This window comes from Herpailurus yagouaroundi, unplaced genomic scaffold, assembly GCF_014898765.1.
Source record: "Herpailurus yagouaroundi ecotype Mexico unplaced genomic scaffold, PumYag 77, whole genome shotgun sequence".
NCBI lineage: Eukaryota > Metazoa > Chordata > Mammalia > Carnivora > Felidae > Herpailurus > Herpailurus yagouaroundi.
In genome coordinates, this window is record NW_024412388.1 from 30,583,871 (window position 1) to 30,604,423 (window position 20,553).

Here is a 20,553-nt window from a genome sequence, read left to right on the forward strand (position 1 = left end):
CCATGTTCTGTCCTAAATCAAGAGGCTGCTCTTTAATAAGTGATGTCAGCAGTGAGGGAGGAGTGGGGGTGAGGGCTTTGGAGAGACACCTGAGATAGTTAGCCACTTGGCAAATTAGTTAGATGTCCTGAGTCTCTAGTTTGCGCATTTGTTAAGGCAGAACCCTGTGAGGATAACCTGATAACCCGTGGAAATCACTGTTGATATCTTCCCCCTTTCTCTCCCACATAGCTGTGTTGGTTAGTTGAAAGAATTCACCAAAACGGTTTGGGTGAAGGTGGTATCTAGATGTGTGAATAACAGCTTTTTAATACAAATGTGTGTTTCTTAAAGCCAGAATAAGGCATAATAAGGTTTATGAAAAATAGAGGTATCTTACCTATCTTGTCAAACTTTGTGTCCTGAAGCAAGTCACGCTTTTTCCTGGACCTCTTGTTTCCTGATCCATGAAGTGGGCTGAATGTCCTCCTGCATTCTGTCTGAGCTCCATGGTTCTGCAATTCTTAATGTCAGAGAACGGAAATGTGTTAGAAACCACCCGGAACAGTGTTCACATCCTTGAGCAGTCCTAGTCAAAGACTTTTAAGATTGGCAGCTTTCTACAGTTCACTGCCCTGGTGTCATTTGGGCAATGGTAAGGAATGAAGGAATCGGAAGTTTCATCTAATCTAATATAGCCAGGGATTACTGAGTACAGAGACAGAGGTGGTTTTGATTTTATACCATCCCTAGGGCCCCAAACCATGCCTGCCTTGTAATAGGCATTCACTGTGACAGACTGAATGAATGAGTGAATATCCATCTGAATATCTGTGGATGCTACAAGAAAGATGGGTTCTCACATCCACCCCATTGCAGAGCCTTTCAGGGCAGCTTTGTCGGCTAGAGCACCAGTTAAATCTGCAGCTACCAGTGATGAAAAGTCATTTTGATTGCGGGCCACAAGTGGCCAACTTTGCTACAGATCCCCTGCTTAGCTGAGTGGTGGTGGTGTCCACCTTGGGCTTCACCACCTATTTTGTAAGGTAGCATCCCATCAAGCTTTCAGATTGTTGGACTGATTCCCTTTTCTGAGTTTTACTAAATTCGAAATTGACACTGGGATCCCAATAACTTGTCCAAAGTCACAGGCATTCTTGATTAAACAGAATATTTTTTGTATAAAGCCTTCAGCAATAATCAATGAAATACAGGTGTTAAATTTGTAAAGAGCTGATCAAATCTGCCTAAAGGAAAAAAAATCATAGAAACCCTTAATATCAGTCTCAGATTCTCATCTACAAAATGAGTAAATGGGGCTAGGTAATTTCTGAGGATTTCCTCCAGCTCCAGGGGGGTAATCATTTATGAAATACTGCCTGATACAAACAACAGGAGGACAGTGGTAGCCCAGCTGTACAGTTGTCCATCTTTGAAGTATGGTTACTTTATGGAAGCAAGCAAATGCCTGCATTTGTGTACAAAAGAAATCTAAACCATCACCCCAGCCGGGACATTAACCAATAAGAATGTAGAGAGGCTATTTTGAAAACTTTTATTGAAACAAAACAAATATTATAGTGGTAACATGAGCATACAGATTTTTCTGACCAGTGAAATATTATTGAGAGAAAAAGTTTTTCCAAGATGAGAGATGTATGGATTTCATTTCTTCCCAAATGGTTCCTAGAGGCAACTGAACCTGTCATTTTAATACGTAAACACTTAGAACTCAGTAAGTGATCATACCTGAAATGTAGTTTAAACGCTGTGTGTGTGTATGTGTATATACAAATATACACATGTATACATGGTTAAAATAGATATAAACTTTCTAATAGCATTAACAAGAGAGTTCAGTGGAAGAAGCAAAATGCTAGAACTTATTTACTATCCCTATAGTGGAATTCAGACCCACTGAGAGCAGTCTGTGGTTATTTAAACCCTTTTCTCTTTTGCAGACTTCCTTAGTTTTATTTCCAGAGACTGGTTCAATGGAAGAAAAAAATCTTTGGTATAAAACTAGGGGTTCTATAACATTCAAAATTGCCAAGAAAGTCTTTTACAGCAAAAGTTGGGAAGCCTCACAATCTTAGTTCAGTGTTTGAATGCTCAGCTAATCAGCAGAACCTTCCTAAATTTGTTTGCTTTCCCTAATACCATTTCTATACAAGGATTCATTCATTCACTGGATAAATATTTATTGTGTACCTACTCTGTGCCAGGTATTGGGGCTCCTGCAGTGAATAGAATTGGCATAGTCCCTCCCCTTGTGGAACTTCTGCTACAGTAATGGAGGCAAATATTGAGCAAAAAGACACAAATACAGGGTTGCCTGGCTGGTTCAGTCAGAAGAGCATGTGACTCTTGATCTCGGGGTGGTGGGTTTGAGCCCCACACTGAGTGTAGAGATTACCGGGGGGGGGGGGGGGGGAGAAAAAACCTTTAAAAAAAGAGACACAAATATGTGGTTAGAAATCACAGCAAATGTTTTGAATGAAAAATAAAGGCTGTAATACATAATAGGGATGTTTCATTTTGATTGTGTCAGGGAAAGGATTTTAAAACTGAAACCTGAAGGATACCTAGAAATTATTTAGGCAGAGAGTCAGAGGGAAAAATATGCCAGGTAAAGGAAATGGAAGCTGGGAAGACTTTGGGATGTTAGGACTCTAAGAAGGCCAAGTGGCTAGCCCACAGTAAGCAAGGGTTCTGGAAGAGGGCCTTGAAGTAAATCTGGGGAGGTAGGAAGAGGCCAGATGATGCAGGGACTAAGAAGTTTTCAAAAGGATCTATACTTTAAAAGCCATGAGAAGCTGTTGAGAGATTTTAAGTAGGGGAGCGAAAGGATTTCATTTACATTTTTAAAACATTACTCGCAGCTTGAAGATAGAGCAAACCAGTCTGCACAGACAGTAAACATTCTCAACGTTGGGGTTTATAAATCTCAGATTTATTTTGTCTTATATTTTATTAGTTTGTCTTATGATTGGCATGAAATATAGAAAACACTGAATGGTTTTCAAAAACAAATCACTCTGGTTGCTGTATGTGGAGTGCATTATAGGAGATCAAGGACAGTAGAAAGGCCTGCTAGGTTACTGCAGTTGGCCAGATGGCTTGAACTGGAGAGATGTAACTGGATTTGAAGATGGTTGGATACAATATATATTTGTGTGTGTGTGTGTGTGTGTGTGTGTGTGTATGTATGTACACACATGTATGTATGTGTATATATACACATATATGTATACATACGTGTGTGTGTGTGTGTGTGTTGGATGTAGAATCAACAAGACCTGATAATGGCTTTTATGTTGAGAAGGAGGGAGAAGGAAAGGGGTGTTTATCAGGGTTGGCTTCTCGATTCTAGTTTGTACAACTGAGCAGATGGGGGCAGTAGTAAATTGTTGACGTAGATAAAAACAGTTTTTAGGGGAGAGGAAAGGGAGAAGTTTTGAGGTACCGTGATTTCATTCATATGCCAGTATTAAAGTACTTGGATGGGCATACACACACACATTTTAGCCATAAGCATCATGGTTAATATTTAAAGATGTGGGAATGGATGGAATTGCCAAGAAGAGAGCCCAGAACTGACATCCTTCCCTGATTCCCACACCCATAGACTAACATCTCTCTAGAAGAGAAGGAGGAAGAGAATAAAGGAAATTTAAAAAAAAAAAAAAAAAGGATCAGGCAGGATAAAAACTAGGAGAATGTGGTATTACCAAAGATAAAACTGTTGTAAGAAGTTCTTTGGGAAATTTTCTGTTTTATGTCCCAGCTGCGTCTTACACTCTTGCAGTAATTTTTGCTAGTGTTCTGCTCTGGGAAATATCTGCCAACTCTGGTTGGTTAATAACATGGCACAGCCCCATTGAAATACTGAGGAGTAGGAATTTTAATGCATCTAAAAGCACTGATTTTGCAGAACAGCTTTATTTGGGAGTTGAGAGAAGGGAGCAACTGTTTTTAAATTTACTTTAACATTCTGTTAATTTGTGTTCAAAATAAATACTTAGTATTTATTTAGAGGTACTCTCATAGATTTTTAAAACTCTGGAAAAAGATGAAACACCCATTCCCTCTCAAATTAATCCATAGAGTGGAGGTTGAGAAATGGAGGAAGGAATCCCTGATGTTTCTATATGAAATGTTCATTGACAAAGTAAATGGAATTCCTTAAAAAAGAATTAACTCTACTATATGAAAGAGGTTACTAAGCTATTTAAATATATTTTACTTTTCTATGTCATTTATATGGCTTGTCCAATAGAGCTTCTTGCCAAGATGGAGATACTCTCTATCTGTGTTGCCCAGTACAGTAGGCACTTAGCCACACATGGCTGTTGACCACATGAAATGTGGCTAGTGTGGCTGAGGAACTGAATTTTTAGTTAAATAGCATTATGTAGCTGCTGGCTACCATACTGGAAAGCACAGAGGAAAGCACAGAAAGAATTTAAATGCCACAGTATGAGACAAGACTTGCTTACTGGATAAAAGGGGGCTCTTCAGTGTGGGCTTGACATCTTCCCTCCTTACCTTTTGTTTTCTGCTTTCTTTGCCTTTCCAACCCCCACACCCTATCACCAACCACCATTTTGTTGAACCCAAGCAACCTAAAACATGGGAGTTGTTTTTTCCCCCCTCTGCTTTGATTTTTCTGCAGTGAAAAAACATCTTTAGTAGAAAATGGAATCCTAGCGCTTGCCTTTTCTGGGAACCCTGTTGTTGGGGAAACAGTCATTTTTAGCTGAACCGCCTTGTAGTGTTGCCTAACAAAATATGGTGTAATCAAATTATAGTATAAAATGAGGCCCACTGGTAATTACCTTTGTAACCTTTCTTTTTTAGTGTTCCCTGGGGCTTTTCCTCCCTGGTGACTCGCTTATCCAGCCATCATAACCCATTCTTTCAAGAATAAGTTTCCTGCTTCAAGTGTGAACTATAGTCTCATATAAGTCAAAATTAATCTTACCCAAACTTATATCTTTCTTTTACATTTTTGTCCTCTTCCATTTTCTGTCATTCTTTTGCTTTAATTGACTCACCTATCTCACTGAAACTGAAGGAACATTTTATAGAAGAAAAAAAATAGAAATAAATCCACATTGGATCTATGGGGAATGTGTGGAATGTGGCTGATTTTATCCTCTGATAATTGAGAAGAATCTGATCTTAGGGACAATTATTTATTTCATTCTTTTCTTTAATACCATTACAGTGTCAAAGTATTATCTTCTCTTTGTTTCCTTTTAGAACTTTCTAAGTCATAATGGATCTTATTAACTGCAGGGGAGAGAAACATGCATTGTTTGTTACACTTATTCACATTGTTTTAAAATTCCATTGTTTAATGGTGAACATGGGTAGACAGTATTATCATTTTAAAAATACTTTCTGTATATCTGCATCTCAGAGTATGAAGTTGGTAAGGACATTTCCCAATATTACTGGCCCGTTTCCCTTTGTAATCTCGGGAATACTGTCTCAAGATTATTAGCAGTGTGTGGTCTGTGGCCCTGGAACAGAGTGGAATTAAGTGACCACAGGGGGATTAAACTGTGAGGTTGGTGTTTTTCACAACATTAATATGTTTTAATTAATTGAATTATGAGTCCTAGTCAGAGAAGAATGTTGCATATATCAGTGGTCAGTTAAAGGTATTCCCCAAGGTATTTTTAATCTTAAATACTAGTCATTTGGTATTACTCTTCTCTTTTAGGATTGATAGACAGCACACTTTTATGATATCTTGAGGCTGATTTTTCTCTATCCTCTGTAGCTTTTTGCATTAAAAATTAAGCAAGCAGAAACCAACCAACCATGAGTCATTGGGTTAAAGACCTCTAAGTAGTGCCATAACTCTCTGTAATTGTCCATAGGAGGATGTACTGAAATATGAAACCGCATGTTTCCTTGATAGTTCCCTATACAAATGGCTTGTTTTCTCTTTTTATTCCTTCTCCTCCTCGGTTAAATCATAAATCTTCCAAGAATGACCAGTCACTGTGTGGTATAGAGGGTCTGGTTGCTACCTTTAGATTAAAACTTTGGCTTGTAATTATCTAGATGTTTCAGAAAGAACAGGTGGATCCTCTTCAGATGAAGCTACAGCAGGTGAATGGACTCGGCCAGGGGTTGATTCAGAGTGCCGGAAAAAACTGTGATGTGCAGGGTTTGGAACATGACATGGAAGAGATCAACGCTCGATGGAACACACTGAACAAAAAGGCGAGTGGCGAGGGGCTAACTCTAGTGCATTGGGAATGGAGGGCTTAGAAAGGCACATCTCAATTGTAGGTTTCCCTGCAACCTGAATGCAAATACAGATTCAGCAGTTGGAAAATATAATTAGGAAAGGGGGGTCAGTAGTCATTTAAAAAGCTCTCTCCTCTCTCACAACGAGCCCCTGCATCTGTGATACAGGTTGCACAAAGAATTGCACAACTGCAGGAGGCTTTGTTGCATTGCGGGAAGTTTCAAGATGCCTTGGAGCCATTGCTCAGCTGGTTGGCAGACACTGAGGAGCTCATAGCCAATCAGAAACCTCCATCTGCCGAGTATAAAGTGGTGAAAGCACAGATCCAAGAACAGAAGGTAAGTGAGAATGTTGGGACAGTGAACTGTAACAGCCGTAGGGAGTGGCAGACAACACATTGGCTTCTCATTTAGGAGTATATTCAGGAGTTTTAGTAGAAATCCATGAAAAGAAAGGTGAAAGTTGATTTGCATCATCTTACTTCAGTCTACCAATTTACTGTGGCACACATTGGACCAAACAGTAGTTCGGTGTATTTATTCGTGTATTCTACTCCAGTGTTTCATGCACAGCTTTTTGTTACAAGGTTTTTGGAGTTTTCAGGGTCAGCAATATTCTGAATAATGTTGTGTGTCATGTATAAGGTGCTGTCTGTATTTTTGGCTTGGTTTAATTTCCCTTTTAGTGCATTTTTCTCCTGATTCAAACTAAGTTCCCTATTAGTCGCATAATGACTGTCACCCCTCTATTTAAAAATGTAAGAGTGTGAAGTTTATGCTGGTGCTAGGAGCTATGCTGCATCTCACATTTTTGCCTCTGGATGAAAAAAAAGCTACCATTATTCAACTCAGTTTAGGATTTGGTGGGGTGGGGGTTTGGGGATCTTTCGCTTGTATTTTCTTCCTTATTTCAGATTTCAAAGTGACATTGTGTTATCACTTTTCACTCTCCTTCAACACTGTGTGCACTAGTTGCTCCAGCGGCTCCTTGATGATCGAAAGGCCACAGTAGATATGCTTCAAGCAGAAGGAGGCAGAATAGCCCAGTCTGCTGAGCTGTCTGATAGAGAGAAAATCACTACACAGTTGGAGGGTCTTGAAAGTAGATGGACTGGACTACTCAACAAGGCAGCAGCCAGGTAAGGGCAAAGGGGTTTTGAGGAATGGGTCACACAAGGGTTTTTTTTGTCCAGTTTTTAACTTGAAGTGCTCTGTAAGGTCCTGGATGAGTCATAGAGAGCTCTGGAAGGTGTGTAATGGCTTTTATCTTGAAGAGGGAGGAATACGTTCTTGGAGATGATCCTCATAATCACAGTAGCTCTCAGGAAATGAGCCTCAGCTACTCCATGAATTTCTCAGAACTGGGAGATTCATTGCTCCGTGTTGCTGTTCTGCTGTGATACAATCATGGTTCCAAACCGACAGACACAGACGCCTACAATCCAGCCAAGTTATTTTCTGAGTTTTCGAAACAGATTTTTCCCCTTCATATTTATAAATAATACTTTTGATACTTGGAATTGAAATTTACCATATTTCTTTTCTGATCGCTTATCCCAATATTAGATGTTTTTGCATCCAGGACCTAGTCTGTGATTCTGTTCAATATATGGACATGATGCATGAATAGGGGCGCCTAGTTGGCTCAGTAGGGAGAGCACACAACTCTTGATCTTGAAGTCGTGGGTTCGAGCCTCACGTTCGTGTGGAGCCTACTTTAAAAACATAAAAATAAGGGTGCCTGGGTGGCTCAGTCAGTTAAGCGTCCGACTTCGGCTCAGGTCATGATCTCACGGTTTGTGAGTTTGAGCCCCACGTCGGGTTCTGTGCTGACAGCTCAGAGCCTGGAGCCTGCTTCGGATTCTATGTCTCCTTTTCTCTCTGCCCCTCCCCCACTGTGCTCTGTCTCTGTCTCTCAAAACTGAATAAATGTAAAAATTTTTTAAAATTTTTTAATTAAAAATAAAAACATAAAAATAAAATATTAAAAAGAGAGGTGCATGACCAGTCTTCAATAAGTGGCCAAAAATAGGCAGTATACTTTTCTCCTCTGAGGAAGTGCTTTCTCTCTCCATAGCTATACCCCAGCATCACTTCAGCTTAGTATGTCACATGAAGGTCTTTTAGTTTATGCTGTCCCCAGTTTTAAAAAGAAATGCTCACCAATTAGAAATCTGTATGAGAGTAGTGTAGGTGATGAGTTATGGTTGTAGCCTTTCAGTTCTCTAGGTAGCCAGCAGAAGTTGTCATAATTCCCTCTTCTACACTGGCCCACAGTGTGCTGATTTCTTATCAGAGTTGCAAAGTATTGTCCCCCATATTTGTGGGAGAAACAAAAATGAAAGAATTCAGTTTATTTTTTTTTAATTACACTTATTTTTATTTACAGATAGCACTGCTTTTTTTTCTTTGTCCATTTTCATTAATAGTACCATTAGCCTTCCAGTTACCTGGGCGTAATCATTAATAGTATCATTAGCCTTCCAGTTACCTGGGTTTAAAACCTTAACCCCATTTTTTACCCTTTCTCCCCCACTCCTTTGTGTCCCACATCTATCAGGATGCTAAATTCTGTCCGTTTTACTTCTCTAGTGTCTTTTCTATTCATCCATTTCTCTAATTCCTGCTCACCTGCCTCAGGTCGTGACTTGGGCTCCTCAATGTGAGGTAGTTTCCTAATGAACTAATCACTCATCACTCTATGGCCACTTACCCTCAGGTTTCCCCTTTGCCTTGCTCAGAAATTTAATGACTCCCTGTTGCCTATAAAACAAAATCTAAACTCTTTAACCCAATATTTGAAGCCTTCAGTTATTTGGCCCTAATCTACATTTGTTTCCACGTTCCTCCTCCTCGTATTATTGGTAAAGTATACCATATACTTAGGTATCTTCTGTCAGTTCCTAATTCTGTGTCTTTACTGATAGTGTTGTGTCTTCCGTGACATAAGAGAGAGAAAGCATGCTGTTTATCTTCTATGAAACTTTTCTTTATTCCCCAAGGATGGAATACCTTCATTTTCCTCTTCACTGCTGTAATTCTTTGTTTGTACCTTGTATTGTCATTATTTTAGGTACTTATTTTGTAGGCCCCATAAGCTCATTAAAGTGCTGATTTGTTTCTAATGTATCTTTTTATGATTCTTTCCTTCTGCCCACTTCCATCCTCCTAACCTAACACAGTTTCTGGGTCAATATTTTAAAGAGAAATACCAAGAGAAGCTTCATTTGTTCCAGATATCCTAAAGACTTTTATTTAGATTCTTTAATACTGGATTTTTTTATACTGCTGAATTATTTTTACTCTTTGGTACCCTAAATCCTATTACATTGTTTTTCAAACTTTCAGATTCCAAAAACCAGAGATGAGTCAGAAAAACCTAGAAATCAGGGACAAGTTTTTTTTTAAGTTTATTTATTTTGAGAGAGCACAGAGCCCAACACGGGGCTTGAACTCAGGATCGTGAGATCGTGACCTGAGCCAATATCAAGAGTCAGATGCTCAACCAAATGAGCCATCCAGGGGCCCCCAGTTTTTTTTTTAATGATATACTAGTTTAATAATAATCTTTAAGATTATGTGTTTTAGTTGTATTAATTGAAGATGTATTTTGAAGGCTGGCATAAGCAAACTATTCTGTACTTCATACTGACATTTAAAAGTAGCATTAAGAGGGATGCCTGGATGGCTCAGTCGGAAGAGCATGTGACTCTTGTTCTTGGGGTTGTGAGTTCGAGCCCCACTTTGAGCCTAGAGTTTACTTTGTTTAAAAAAAAAAAAGCTTCATATTCTTCAACGTTAAAAAATAATAAAACTTAAAAAAATTAAAATAGTATCTAGAAATATGTTTTTCTTTATATTTAAACATAATTGAATTTCCAGATCATTAAAATGGTAATTCTTTACGTTTAAATCATTTGTTTTTTTTGTTTTTGTTTTTGTTTTTTTTTTTTTTTAGAGCGTGCACACAAGTTAGGGAGGGGCAGAGGGAGAGGGACAGAGATCCTAAGCAGGTTCCACATTCAGCACAGAGCCTGATGCAGGGCACTATCCCACAACACCAAGATCATGACCTGAGCTGAAGTCAAGAATTGGATGCTCAACCAACTGAGCTACCCAGGCACCTCTAAATCATTTCTTATTAAAATAAATTTGTCCAGGGTACACAGCATAGAACCTGGCACAAAGTGGATGTTCAGTAAAGGTTTCTTGAACTAAAGTGCATCATATACCCAGACCTTTTTAAATGATGTTGCATTTAGTCTGTTCTTAATCATCCAAAGATATCATTATGGCCTTTTATTATTAACCTGTGTGCTAATCCAGTTCTTTGGTGGTTTTTCTTTCTCTTCTCTATCAGGCTTCCTCTCCCCTTTGTAATTAGCTGCCTTTAATCTGCAGCTTAGTATATTGAAATCTAAGCTTAGTATGGATGTTATATTAATCAGGACTTAAAATTCTAAGTGAGCTGTGAAGTTTACAGTTCTTTTGACTGCCATGTGTGTTGGCAAATTCAGCTACTCTGAGGTCATTTTCTTTGCCTTAAATCTGGATTCAGAGTTATGTTCTGGTGCTTGAAATCACTGGAGCTGGGGAAATGGGGAAGAAGTTCTAGCTCATAGTCTGCATTTGTTCCTCATATGCTCTCTTAACTCACAGTGAAGGTAGCAGTGACAGGGAGAAAGAGATGAAAACTGATAATTTTTTTGATGCCTTTAAACTTTATTTTGGTCTTATGTTCAGATGATGCATGTGCTCTGTCCCTTAGGAGAAAGAGCATTAGAAGGCCTGATTACAGTCCTCTTTGCACTGTTAACTACTCACTGGGTGAATTGGACAAATCTTTAAGCCTTCAGGGTTAGCTTTCTGTTTTGTCATAGTGAGATAATTATTCTGCCTACTTTACAAGGTTATGAGGCAATGCTTATGAAAAACTTTAAAACCACAAAGTGCTACGTATATGTGTTGTGTTTACTATTGATACTTAAAATGTACTTGAAGATTGGTCTTTTACTGAATATAGTACTATTATCAGTCTTAATGTGATTTTTTGTCTGAGCGGCTTGTTCTGTATATTTGTGTAGGCAAAAACAGCTGGAAGATATCCTGGTTCTGGCCAAACAATTCCATGAGACAGCTGAGCCTATTTCTGACTTCTTGTCCGTCACGGAGAAAAAGCTTGCTAACTCAGAGCCTGTTGGCACTCAGTCTGCCAAAATCCAGCAGCAGATCATCCGGCACAAGGTAGGGAGGAGTTGTCATAAATTAGAACACAGCACTGTAGTCAGAAATCTCAGAAGTTAACTGCCTATAGCAGTCTAGAAGATATGTTTGGGGGGGGTGGATATTTTAAAGTTTAATTTGAACTATGGTCAAATTATTCATTGACATAGTCACATCCTTGAAGTAAAAATAACAATTGACTAATAGGCTGCCATCAGAAAAAAAACAGCTTTTGTTCTCATTTTTTATATTATTTTTGCCCTTTGGTAGGTGAACTTTTTCTATTATTTAATTTATTATATCATTTGTTACTCATTGTTTCATGTTTACTTTTCATTTATTTTGTTTCTGTTATTCATTTTTTCCATCTGGATTTCCAGGCTCTGGAGGAAGAAATAGAAAGCCATGCAACAGATGTGCACCAGGCAGTCAAAATTGGGCAGTCTCTCTCCTCCCTGACATGCTCTGCAGAACAGGGTGTGCTGTCAGAGAAGCTAGACTCCTTGCAGGCCCGATACAGTGAGATTCAAGACTGGGGCTGTCGGAAAGCAGCCCTGCTTGAACAGGCACTGTGTAACGCTAGACTGTTCGGGGAGGATGAGGTGGAGGTGCTCAACTGGCTGGCTGAGGTTGAGGACAAGCTCAGTTCAGTGTTCGTAAAGGATTACAGACAGGATGTCCTGCAGAAACAGCATGCTGACCACCTGGTATTCATGTTTTCCATTTTTATTGGTCATGTTACTAAGTTATGTTGTAATTCTGATTCATGTTTCTCTTCATTTCTTTCTCTTTTAATTCCAAACATTTCGACTTCATTTTATACATAAGCACATAGTTATAGACTTGTTGCTAAGGACTAATCTATTTTTTGATGAGTCCATGGAAATACTCGTACTTAACAAACTGAGTCAATAATTCTAGAAGATGATCCAGAGTACAGTCAGGGACCATCTCAGTTCCAACTCATGTTTTACATCATTAGGTAATGTATCACTCAGTTTCCATCTGAGAAGTTTTATGAAAGAGAGTGTAATGTGACAAAGCCAGAATACCTAAATATCGCCCTAGGTTTGACCATGTAGCTGTAACTTCTAAAATATTTCTAGAATTTATGTGCCCAAATCCCAAGGATTATTTGTCATCTTAATGGAAAGAACAGTTTTCTCTTTTCATCTCATTTTTATGAAATTTCTTTAAGGGTAGTAAAAATAGGCAAAGCAGTTGTTTTGTTGTTTTAAATAATCTAAGATTCTTCTGATTCATTGACTTCAAATATTAAGAATTTTTAACCATGATCCTGATTTAACTCAGCCTGTTCTTGCTGACTTTCTTCTCTTGAACTTTCTGAGTCTTGGTTTTGGACACAGTAGACATTTTTGCTGAATTCTACATCTGCCTTTCTTGGGCTCAGGTTTGGTACCAGTAGATTGGTAAAACTGATTTAATCCTAATCTCTTCTTATCCGGTGCAAGGGATTAGCTTGCCCATAAGTATCAGATTTAATTGTTTTTGAGTAATAAATAGGGTAACCAAAGAGATAAGGAATAACATAACTAAGGTATAAACTGGCATTTGTCTGTTTACTTTAAACTTGGTCTCCTAAAGGTCTCACCTTTCTTTCCCTTTGTTGTGCTGTAGTTTTAAGATTCATGCTATTCTTTCCTTTCAGGCTCTAAATGAAGAAATCATTAATAGAAAGAAGAATGTAGATCAAGCTATTAAAAATGGTCAGGCTCTTCTAAAACAAACCACAGGTACTTTGAAAAGTGCATCTCTCAGCACCTCTGCAGTCACTCAAGCACATGTCCAGGGAAATAAACATCCTGCACTAGCCACTACTCTTTGTACGTAGAAGAAGTTCAGTATTTATTTACTGGTTGTATTACCATGTGCTCCTGGAGGCTGGCAGCCTGGGGTCCTGTTTCCTGCTAAATCTTTTGAAAACTAAAAGATATTATCTCACATTTGGTTATAGATGATGACTCCCCCTGCTCTCCAGTATGTCCAAGGCCAGCATTCACCAAGAGGTGCTGGGACCATTTAGAAACACTTGCAGTTGAATTCAGATCTTAATCTCAGAAGTGGCTTCTTTTATCAGTTGGAAGGTTTATCTCCCACTTCCCATAGTGTGGGATTCTAGGTGAAATTGCTTCCATAGGGAGAGAGCATCTATTTAAGCTCATTTCGAAGAAAGGGGGATAAAGGAGACTCCCTCATATCCTCTTAAATATAAATAATTATGTACTGTCCCCACAGGTGAAGAGGTATTGCTTATCCAGGAGAAACTGGACGGAATAAAGACTCGCTATGCAGACATCACGGTCACCAGCTCCAAGGCCCTCCGAACTTTAGAGCAAGCCCGGCAGCTGGCCACCAAGTTCCAGTCTACTTATGAGGAACTGACTGGGTGGCTCAGGGAAGTGGAGGAGGAGCTGGCAGCCAGTGGAGGACAGTCTCCCACAGGGGAGCAGATACCCCAGTTTCAGCAAAGACAGAAGGTGAACTGAGTTTCACGCTGTAAAGGGAAATAATTTTTTTTACCTCTTCCAGTCCCTAAGTTCAAAGGTTTAAGTGTCATCACCAACTGTCTCAACCTTAAATCTAAACCAAAAAGTTCTGCCTGCCTCCTTTCTTGTTTGCTCTTGTTTGCATGGACAGTAAGATTTGACATAAAGGCAGACTTATATAAGAGCACTTGTTATGGTCTGAAGGGAAAAAAAAAAAAAAGACTGAATCCCAGATCCCTGGGAAGTTTTCTTCACGTGTAACATTTTAAAATTGACTTCTGTAACTCATTCTCTAGAGAGTGCTTCAGGATTCTGTTTGATTCTCCTACAGGATCTAGTGCAGTTCTGGATGTGCAGAAATACTATGTAGGTACTTATTGACTTAAAAATGCCCTTGGCTAAAGTACTTTATCATTTCTATTGAAGTAAGGAGAAAAAAGAAAGAGGCAGTATTTGTTCTACCCAGAGATAGTGTGGCCCAAGAAGTGTTGCAGACAGTTCTAAGCAGCACTTAACCTGAAGTCAGGCTGTGGAATGGTTGAAAAATCTAAGACAAGAAAAAAAATAAGTGGAGGAAGGAGGTCAGAGCCCTGCTGGGATGTGTGGTAGAGATAGCACTTTCTACCCAGCACAGCTGCTAATGTGCTTAATTTAGCAAGGAATGGCCTGAAAACTTTTTTTCCCTCCTTAGGAATTAAAGAAGGAGGTCATGGAGCACAGGCTGGTGTTGGACACAGTGAATGAAGTGAGCCGTGCTCTCTTAGAGCTGGTGCCCTGGAGAGCCAGAGAAGGGCTGGATAAACTTGTGTCTGATGCCAACGAACAGTACAAGCTGGTCAGTGACACTGTGGGACAAAGGGTGGATGAAATTGATGCTGCTATTCAGAGATCACAGCAGGTAATGTTTATTAACACCTCTACAGTAATGTTTTAGGCAGCAGGGATGTATGTGTGAAGCACAAAATTATGACCCACATAAATACAGCGTCAGAAATAAGGATAATAAGAGTAAGCTAAATCTGATCCAACAAGTTATTTCAGTGATTGGAAGTGATTGGATAAAGATATGTGAAGATGGGTCCCAGTTGGACCCAAAATATTTTTGTATTTATTATTTATTTTTGAGGGTGGGGGAGGGGCAGAGAGAGAGAAAGAGAGAATCCCAAGCAGGCTCTATGCTGTTCGTGCAGAGCCCAACATGAAGCTTGAACCCACTTGAACCTGCTTGAACTCTGAAATCATGACCTGGCCGAAATTGAGTTGGGACACTTACTTGACTGAGCCACCCAGGCGCCCCGACCCATAATATTTGACCCTTTTTGAGCAGACGGGAATTTGTGATAGAGTCTGTTTGAGCCCTCTTCTTAGCTACTGACCGGTTAAGAGGCAGATTCTGATAGTAGATAATATCTAGGACCAGAAGGTCCAAATGCATCCCATCTTAGTTTGACATAATCAACTGTTTTAGTATTAGCTGGAAGAGGGGAAGGAACCAAGAACTATAATTACTATCAAATATGCTAACCAAAATAGAGGTATCCAAAATAGAACCTTCTCAGTAAACACAGGTGTCCTATTTCCCTCTATCTTTTTTCCTTCCTGCTTTCTGGAAAAAGTTATTTGCTTTCCTTTGTAGCTGTATACGTACCTATTAATGTGTCATGGTGCAGAGTAAATATAACATGACTTCTTGGGTTCATAGTAATAAGCAAATACTTTGTGAACCACACAGAAGTTTGCTGTGACTCTCAAGTGCATCCCCAACATGTCTTTATTGGTATCCCTACCCTTGACCAGATACTTGGGTATGAGATTTATCATGCTTGGGAAAAGCCTACTTTCCTCTTTAAATATTGGTGTTTGTTGGCACAGTTGAAGAGAAATAATTGGGGGACCTCATTAAACAGTCACATAGAACAAGTTCTTAGTTTTCTTTGTTTCCACAGAACCCTTTAAAGGTTCGGTGTTCTTATGCTTCTTCAACTATGAGAGTACTTCCAAGTTAGCTTGACTCAGCTGTCTGTTGCCATGTTTAACCATGCGTTTAAACATACGGCTAAAACTACTGTTCAGTGTATGGGTAGGAAACAGGATTGGCAGATGGGAGAGAGCACAGCCTCATAAAAGCATTGTGATTAGAAGTATAGTCTTAGGAGTGTCAATTTCCATTGTTGTTTCTAGCTGTAGGATCACTAATTGAATTCTATGACTTCTTTATAAAGAAGTTGAAATAGGATCAACTCCTATTTGTTGAAGTATAATCAGTTACAAATTATCTGCATCTTGATTTATGATTTTATGCAATTTTCCCCAGTTTTGGCTTTCCTTTGTAGAAATAAACCATATTAGTAAAAGTCCAGGCCTTTCTGTGTTGAGGAAATGGTAATTCTAAGGAACATAATTTGTTCATTTTTCTTTAATATGCCTATTAGTATGAGCAAGCTGCTGATGCAGAACTAGCTTGGGTTGCTGAAACAAAACGAAAACTGATGGCCCTGGGTCCAATTCGCCTAGAACAGGACCAGACCACAGCTCAGCTGCAGGTACAGAAGGTAAGTGTAACACTGACATATCTGCTGTGCCCTGAGCTAGAAGAATCTTCACTGGTTTAGAGTAACTACGAGAGTTTCTGACTGCCACAGGTTGAATAACGCAGTTTCATGATGGTGGCTAGAGATTTAAAATAATTGGTAAGATGAGGAAGAGATTCTTTTGCTTTGTGAAGAGGGAGCAATAGGCCCATTAATCCAGGAAAGAATAGTTAGCAGTTTTCTGGATGATTTTTAGGATAGATGATACTTTTGTAAGCTACTAAAAGATAAGCATGGAAGATGTATGGATAGGCAAAGTGTCAAACTTTATAGAATAGTTTTGATGTGGCTTCATCAGAGTGAGGAGTTTTTCATAAATTGTGTCTAATAACATTTCAGTAACACAGGCTTGGGGTTCTCTTACTTCGTGACCTAACTGTAGTTCACTTTCAAAGGCTTTCTCTATTGACATCATTCGACACAAAGATTCAATGGATGAACTCTTCAGTCATCGTGGTGAAATCTTCGGCACATGTGGGGAGGAACAAAAAGCTATATTACAGGTGAATTGCATTTATTTATTTACCATGTTTATCTTGTCTTGATGGTGGTGAATCAGTACAATTGTGAAATGACGTTTTTCCCCCTCTGTCACTGGTAATGGTATTAAAGTGCAATTTGATGTTCTGGGGGGAGCCATGTCCCTAACCCTATGTGCACAAATGTCCAAACAGTCCTACCAGAAGATGTGAAATACATTGCAGGTTTGTTTTCTTTATAACAGAGGAATTGCTATGTATCTTCAGTCCATAAGGGTCTTTGAGTTACCTAAGTATCTATGATACATTTTTCAGACCCATATGCAGATATTCTTTTTTCAGGCCCTTGTAAATGATCATACCCATTTCTAAAAGGATTGGCCAAGAGACTTGTAGATCAGTTTTGCTTGTTCTTGTAAAAGTTATGGTTAACCACTGTTTCCTCCGAAATGTTCATAAATTGAACTACTCATTTTAAACATATGAAGCCTAAGTGTCTGGTTTGTGAAGACATTTTTATCAGAGGAGAAAAGACAAGTCAAAGTTAGTGGGCAGAGGGTCCATTTCAGCCCCTGAGATGTTCTGTCTTGAACTGACCTGCTGTAATAATGCTATGTCTGAGGTTGTATGTCATCTCTAAGAGGTTATGCTGTGTCGTGCTTGCTCTGTTTGTCTTTGAAACTACTTTCATGTGTTAAAAAGTCTAGAAACAATACATATATATGATAAGAAAAAATAGAAAATTCAGTTAAGTATAAAGAAAATAAAATCAGTTGTAATTTTGCTCAATTAATCCATTTCTGGACATAAAAAACTGAAGAAATTCTTGAATTTTTTATGGATATATACCTACATTTTTTCCTTAAAAGAAGGGTTCGTGATAGTAATAAGTTTTATATTTTGTTGTTCATAGGAAAAGACAGAGTCTCTAATACAGCAATATGAAGCCATTAGTCTGCTCAATTCAGAGCGTTACACCCGCCTAGAACGGGCACAGGTCTTGGTGAACCAGTTTTGGGAAACTTATGAGGAGCTCAGCCCCTGGATTGAGGAGACCCGGGCACTGATAGCACAGTTACCTCCTCCAGCCATTGATCATGAGCAGCTCAGGCAGCAGCAAGAGGAAATGAGGGTAAGGAGCAATCCAGGTTTTATGCAATGGCAGAACTCAAAATTGGCTCTACGCTTTATTTTAAAACAACATGTTTTTTAGTGCCTACCAAGTGGAAGTTCTGTGTTATGAAGTTAAGTCTTAATTGGTTAGAATTTTTGCGCGCGTGCGCACACACACACACACCCAATACATACCTGAATTACTTCCTTTGTCCTTAATATGAATCCATTAAAGAAAAAGAGCATGGAGATGTCAGAAACCTGGGTACTGCAGAAATAAAGAACTAAGTAAACATCAAGGGTATTTTTAAATCTTTCCAGATATGGTGGGGCGTCACGAGACTTGGGATATGGTTGGGTGGCTTTTTCCATTTGGGTAAGCCCTAGCTGGAGTGAAACAATGTCAGAAAGCATTGGCTGCATGGACTTTAGGGAAAAGGGAAATTTGTAGACACTTCAACTAATGCTTTTACCATTAGAGAGTGTTTTTAATGTCTCTCTTATTTGTGGCTAATGGCTTGCGCTTATTCTTTTCTCTGTATTCCTATACATGGATGGATATAAACTGGAAGGAGCCAGCAGTAGAGTCAAGGAGTGGTTGGATTACTAGAAAAGTTGCCATTTGTGCCTTGTCCTGCTTAATGTCTCTCAGTTTGAGGAGGGGGACAGATACTTATTTAACCATGCAAATTATAGTGCATGGAAGTATTTATATGTACAGAAGAGGGGGATTAAGCTTGTATCAACAGGGAGGGGGAGGAGGAGTGAGAGATGATGTGTCTGGGAAGGCTTCCTGGTGTTGGGCCGTCTGAACTGGCTTTTGAAAATTAAGAGAATTAGGTAGTGTTAGAACCTAAGACTTAGATCATTTTTTTTTTTTCTTTTCCATAAATGGTGCGATGCTGGGACTTGCTGGTTTTTAGCAATTCCATTTTTTCCTCTAAAAGTTGATACGAGGTTGGTACAAAAATAATCATTTTATTTTCTTACATAGCAACTCAGGGAATCCATTGCTGAACACAAACCCCATATTGATAAGCTGCTAAAGATAGGCCCACAACTAAAGGAGTTAAACCCTGAAGAGGGGGAAATGGTGGAGGAAAAATACCAGAAAGCAGAAAACCTATATGCCCAAATAAAAGAGGAGGTGCGCCAGCGGGCACTGGCTCTGGACGAGGCTGTTTCCCAGTCGGCTCAGGTATGTGTGTGTCTTTAAGTCCTGTTCCCTTCAACTACCCTTTAGTCTAAGCACGAGATCTCTGTATCAGGTGTGCCTCTGTGGTCTGGAATGTCTAGACCAACGTGCAGATGATATGTCATCAGTAGATCAGGAACCTGTGCCTATTACATTTTCATTCCAAGGAACATTGGTATACCAACACTATGGCTGGTTGCAGGGGGGAGGGGGGTGTCTCATCTTGGCTGGTATGTACTGTCTGTTGACAGTTTTCTTGAAAACTTTTCTATTGTGATGAGTCTTTAGCAGGGATGATTTTGGATAAATTCACCTTGAAGCAACAAATGTGTCAAGAAAAGTGAGATTCCTATCAGCCTCTTACTTTCGAGATTTGGAAGACAGCACATTAGTTTTCTTACTCAAGAGGCCACCAGCTAGCTCCTGGTGCAGAGAAAGATGCTTGAGTAGGGAGAAGTAAGAGCCAAAGAGAAACATAAACCACCAGCAGTGGAGTTTAAAGCATGTAACTACATACTTTTCAACTAATATATTGGTGTTAGTGGTATTTTTGTCATGTCTGGGTATTTTATTCCTATGTTTAGTGTCAATATTCTTGGTTAATATTTGTACTTACTTAAGTTTTTCCCCCCACCTTCCGTCCCATCTCTCACTCACATTGTGGAATGTGTTACTTTGTGTTGTTGCTGCCTGCTCCTGTCCTCCCCACATCGTCACATTTCATTGTTGTGTTGACCGCGCCCACCATTACAGATTGCAGAGGTAAGGTACCCACCCCTACTGGGATTAGGGGGTTCTTATGAAGCTGAGAATTGAGAAGATTTACCTTTAAGGAAATTGCCCTTTACTGTCGTGGAAGAAGTTTTATTAGTCTGGTTTATTATGCCAATCTCACTTGGGGCAAAACCTAAAAGTGAGGGAGCAGCGGGGAGTGATTTTGTCAAGGAAATCCCACTGTGTCTCCCATGTAAGACACTAGAGTTAAGCTTCATTGCATTGAATCCAGAGTTGGTTTTAGAGAACTTCTTAAGGGGGCAAGAATATCTGCATTGCACCCTTTTCCCCCTTCTCTGCTTCAGATTATAAATGAAAATTTTATAATTACAATCATGTTATTCACAGTACCTGAAAAGCGGGAAGGTAAATTGTTCTTTTAGAATAAGGATAGATTTGGCCTTCTTTAATTACCTTTCATCATG

General features: G+C 39.2%; 1 protein-coding gene across 32 annotated transcripts in view; it reads left to right on the top strand.

The window, feature by feature from the left end:
• The window catches only part of MACF1 (microtubule actin crosslinking factor 1), a 341,865-nt gene that overhangs the window by 283,798 nt on the left and 37,514 nt on the right, over positions 1–20,553 (top strand). For 20 of the 32 annotated variants that reach the window (XM_040469723.1, XM_040469724.1, XM_040469733.1 and 17 more), the window contains 13 exons: positions 6,058–6,219; positions 6,415–6,585; positions 7,219–7,385; positions 11,331–11,490; positions 11,850–12,176; positions 13,139–13,223; positions 13,726–13,967; positions 14,668–14,874; positions 16,409–16,528; positions 16,963–17,070; positions 17,960–18,178; positions 19,154–19,357; positions 20,108–20,116. In XM_040469723.1, coding sequence (XP_040325657.1) covers positions 6,058–6,219; positions 6,415–6,585; positions 7,219–7,385; positions 11,331–11,490; positions 11,850–12,176; positions 13,139–13,223; positions 13,726–13,967; positions 14,668–14,874; positions 16,409–16,528; positions 16,963–17,070; positions 17,960–18,178; positions 19,154–19,357; positions 20,108–20,116 — 2,181 coding nt within the window. The remainder of the gene's footprint in view (positions 1–6,057; positions 6,220–6,414; positions 6,586–7,218; positions 7,386–11,330; positions 11,491–11,849; positions 12,177–13,138; positions 13,224–13,725; positions 13,968–14,667; positions 14,875–16,408; positions 16,529–16,962; positions 17,071–17,959; positions 18,179–19,153; positions 19,358–20,107; positions 20,117–20,553) is intronic. The other 12 variants (XM_040469739.1, XM_040469740.1, XM_040469741.1 and 9 more) reach the window with 3 other exon arrangements.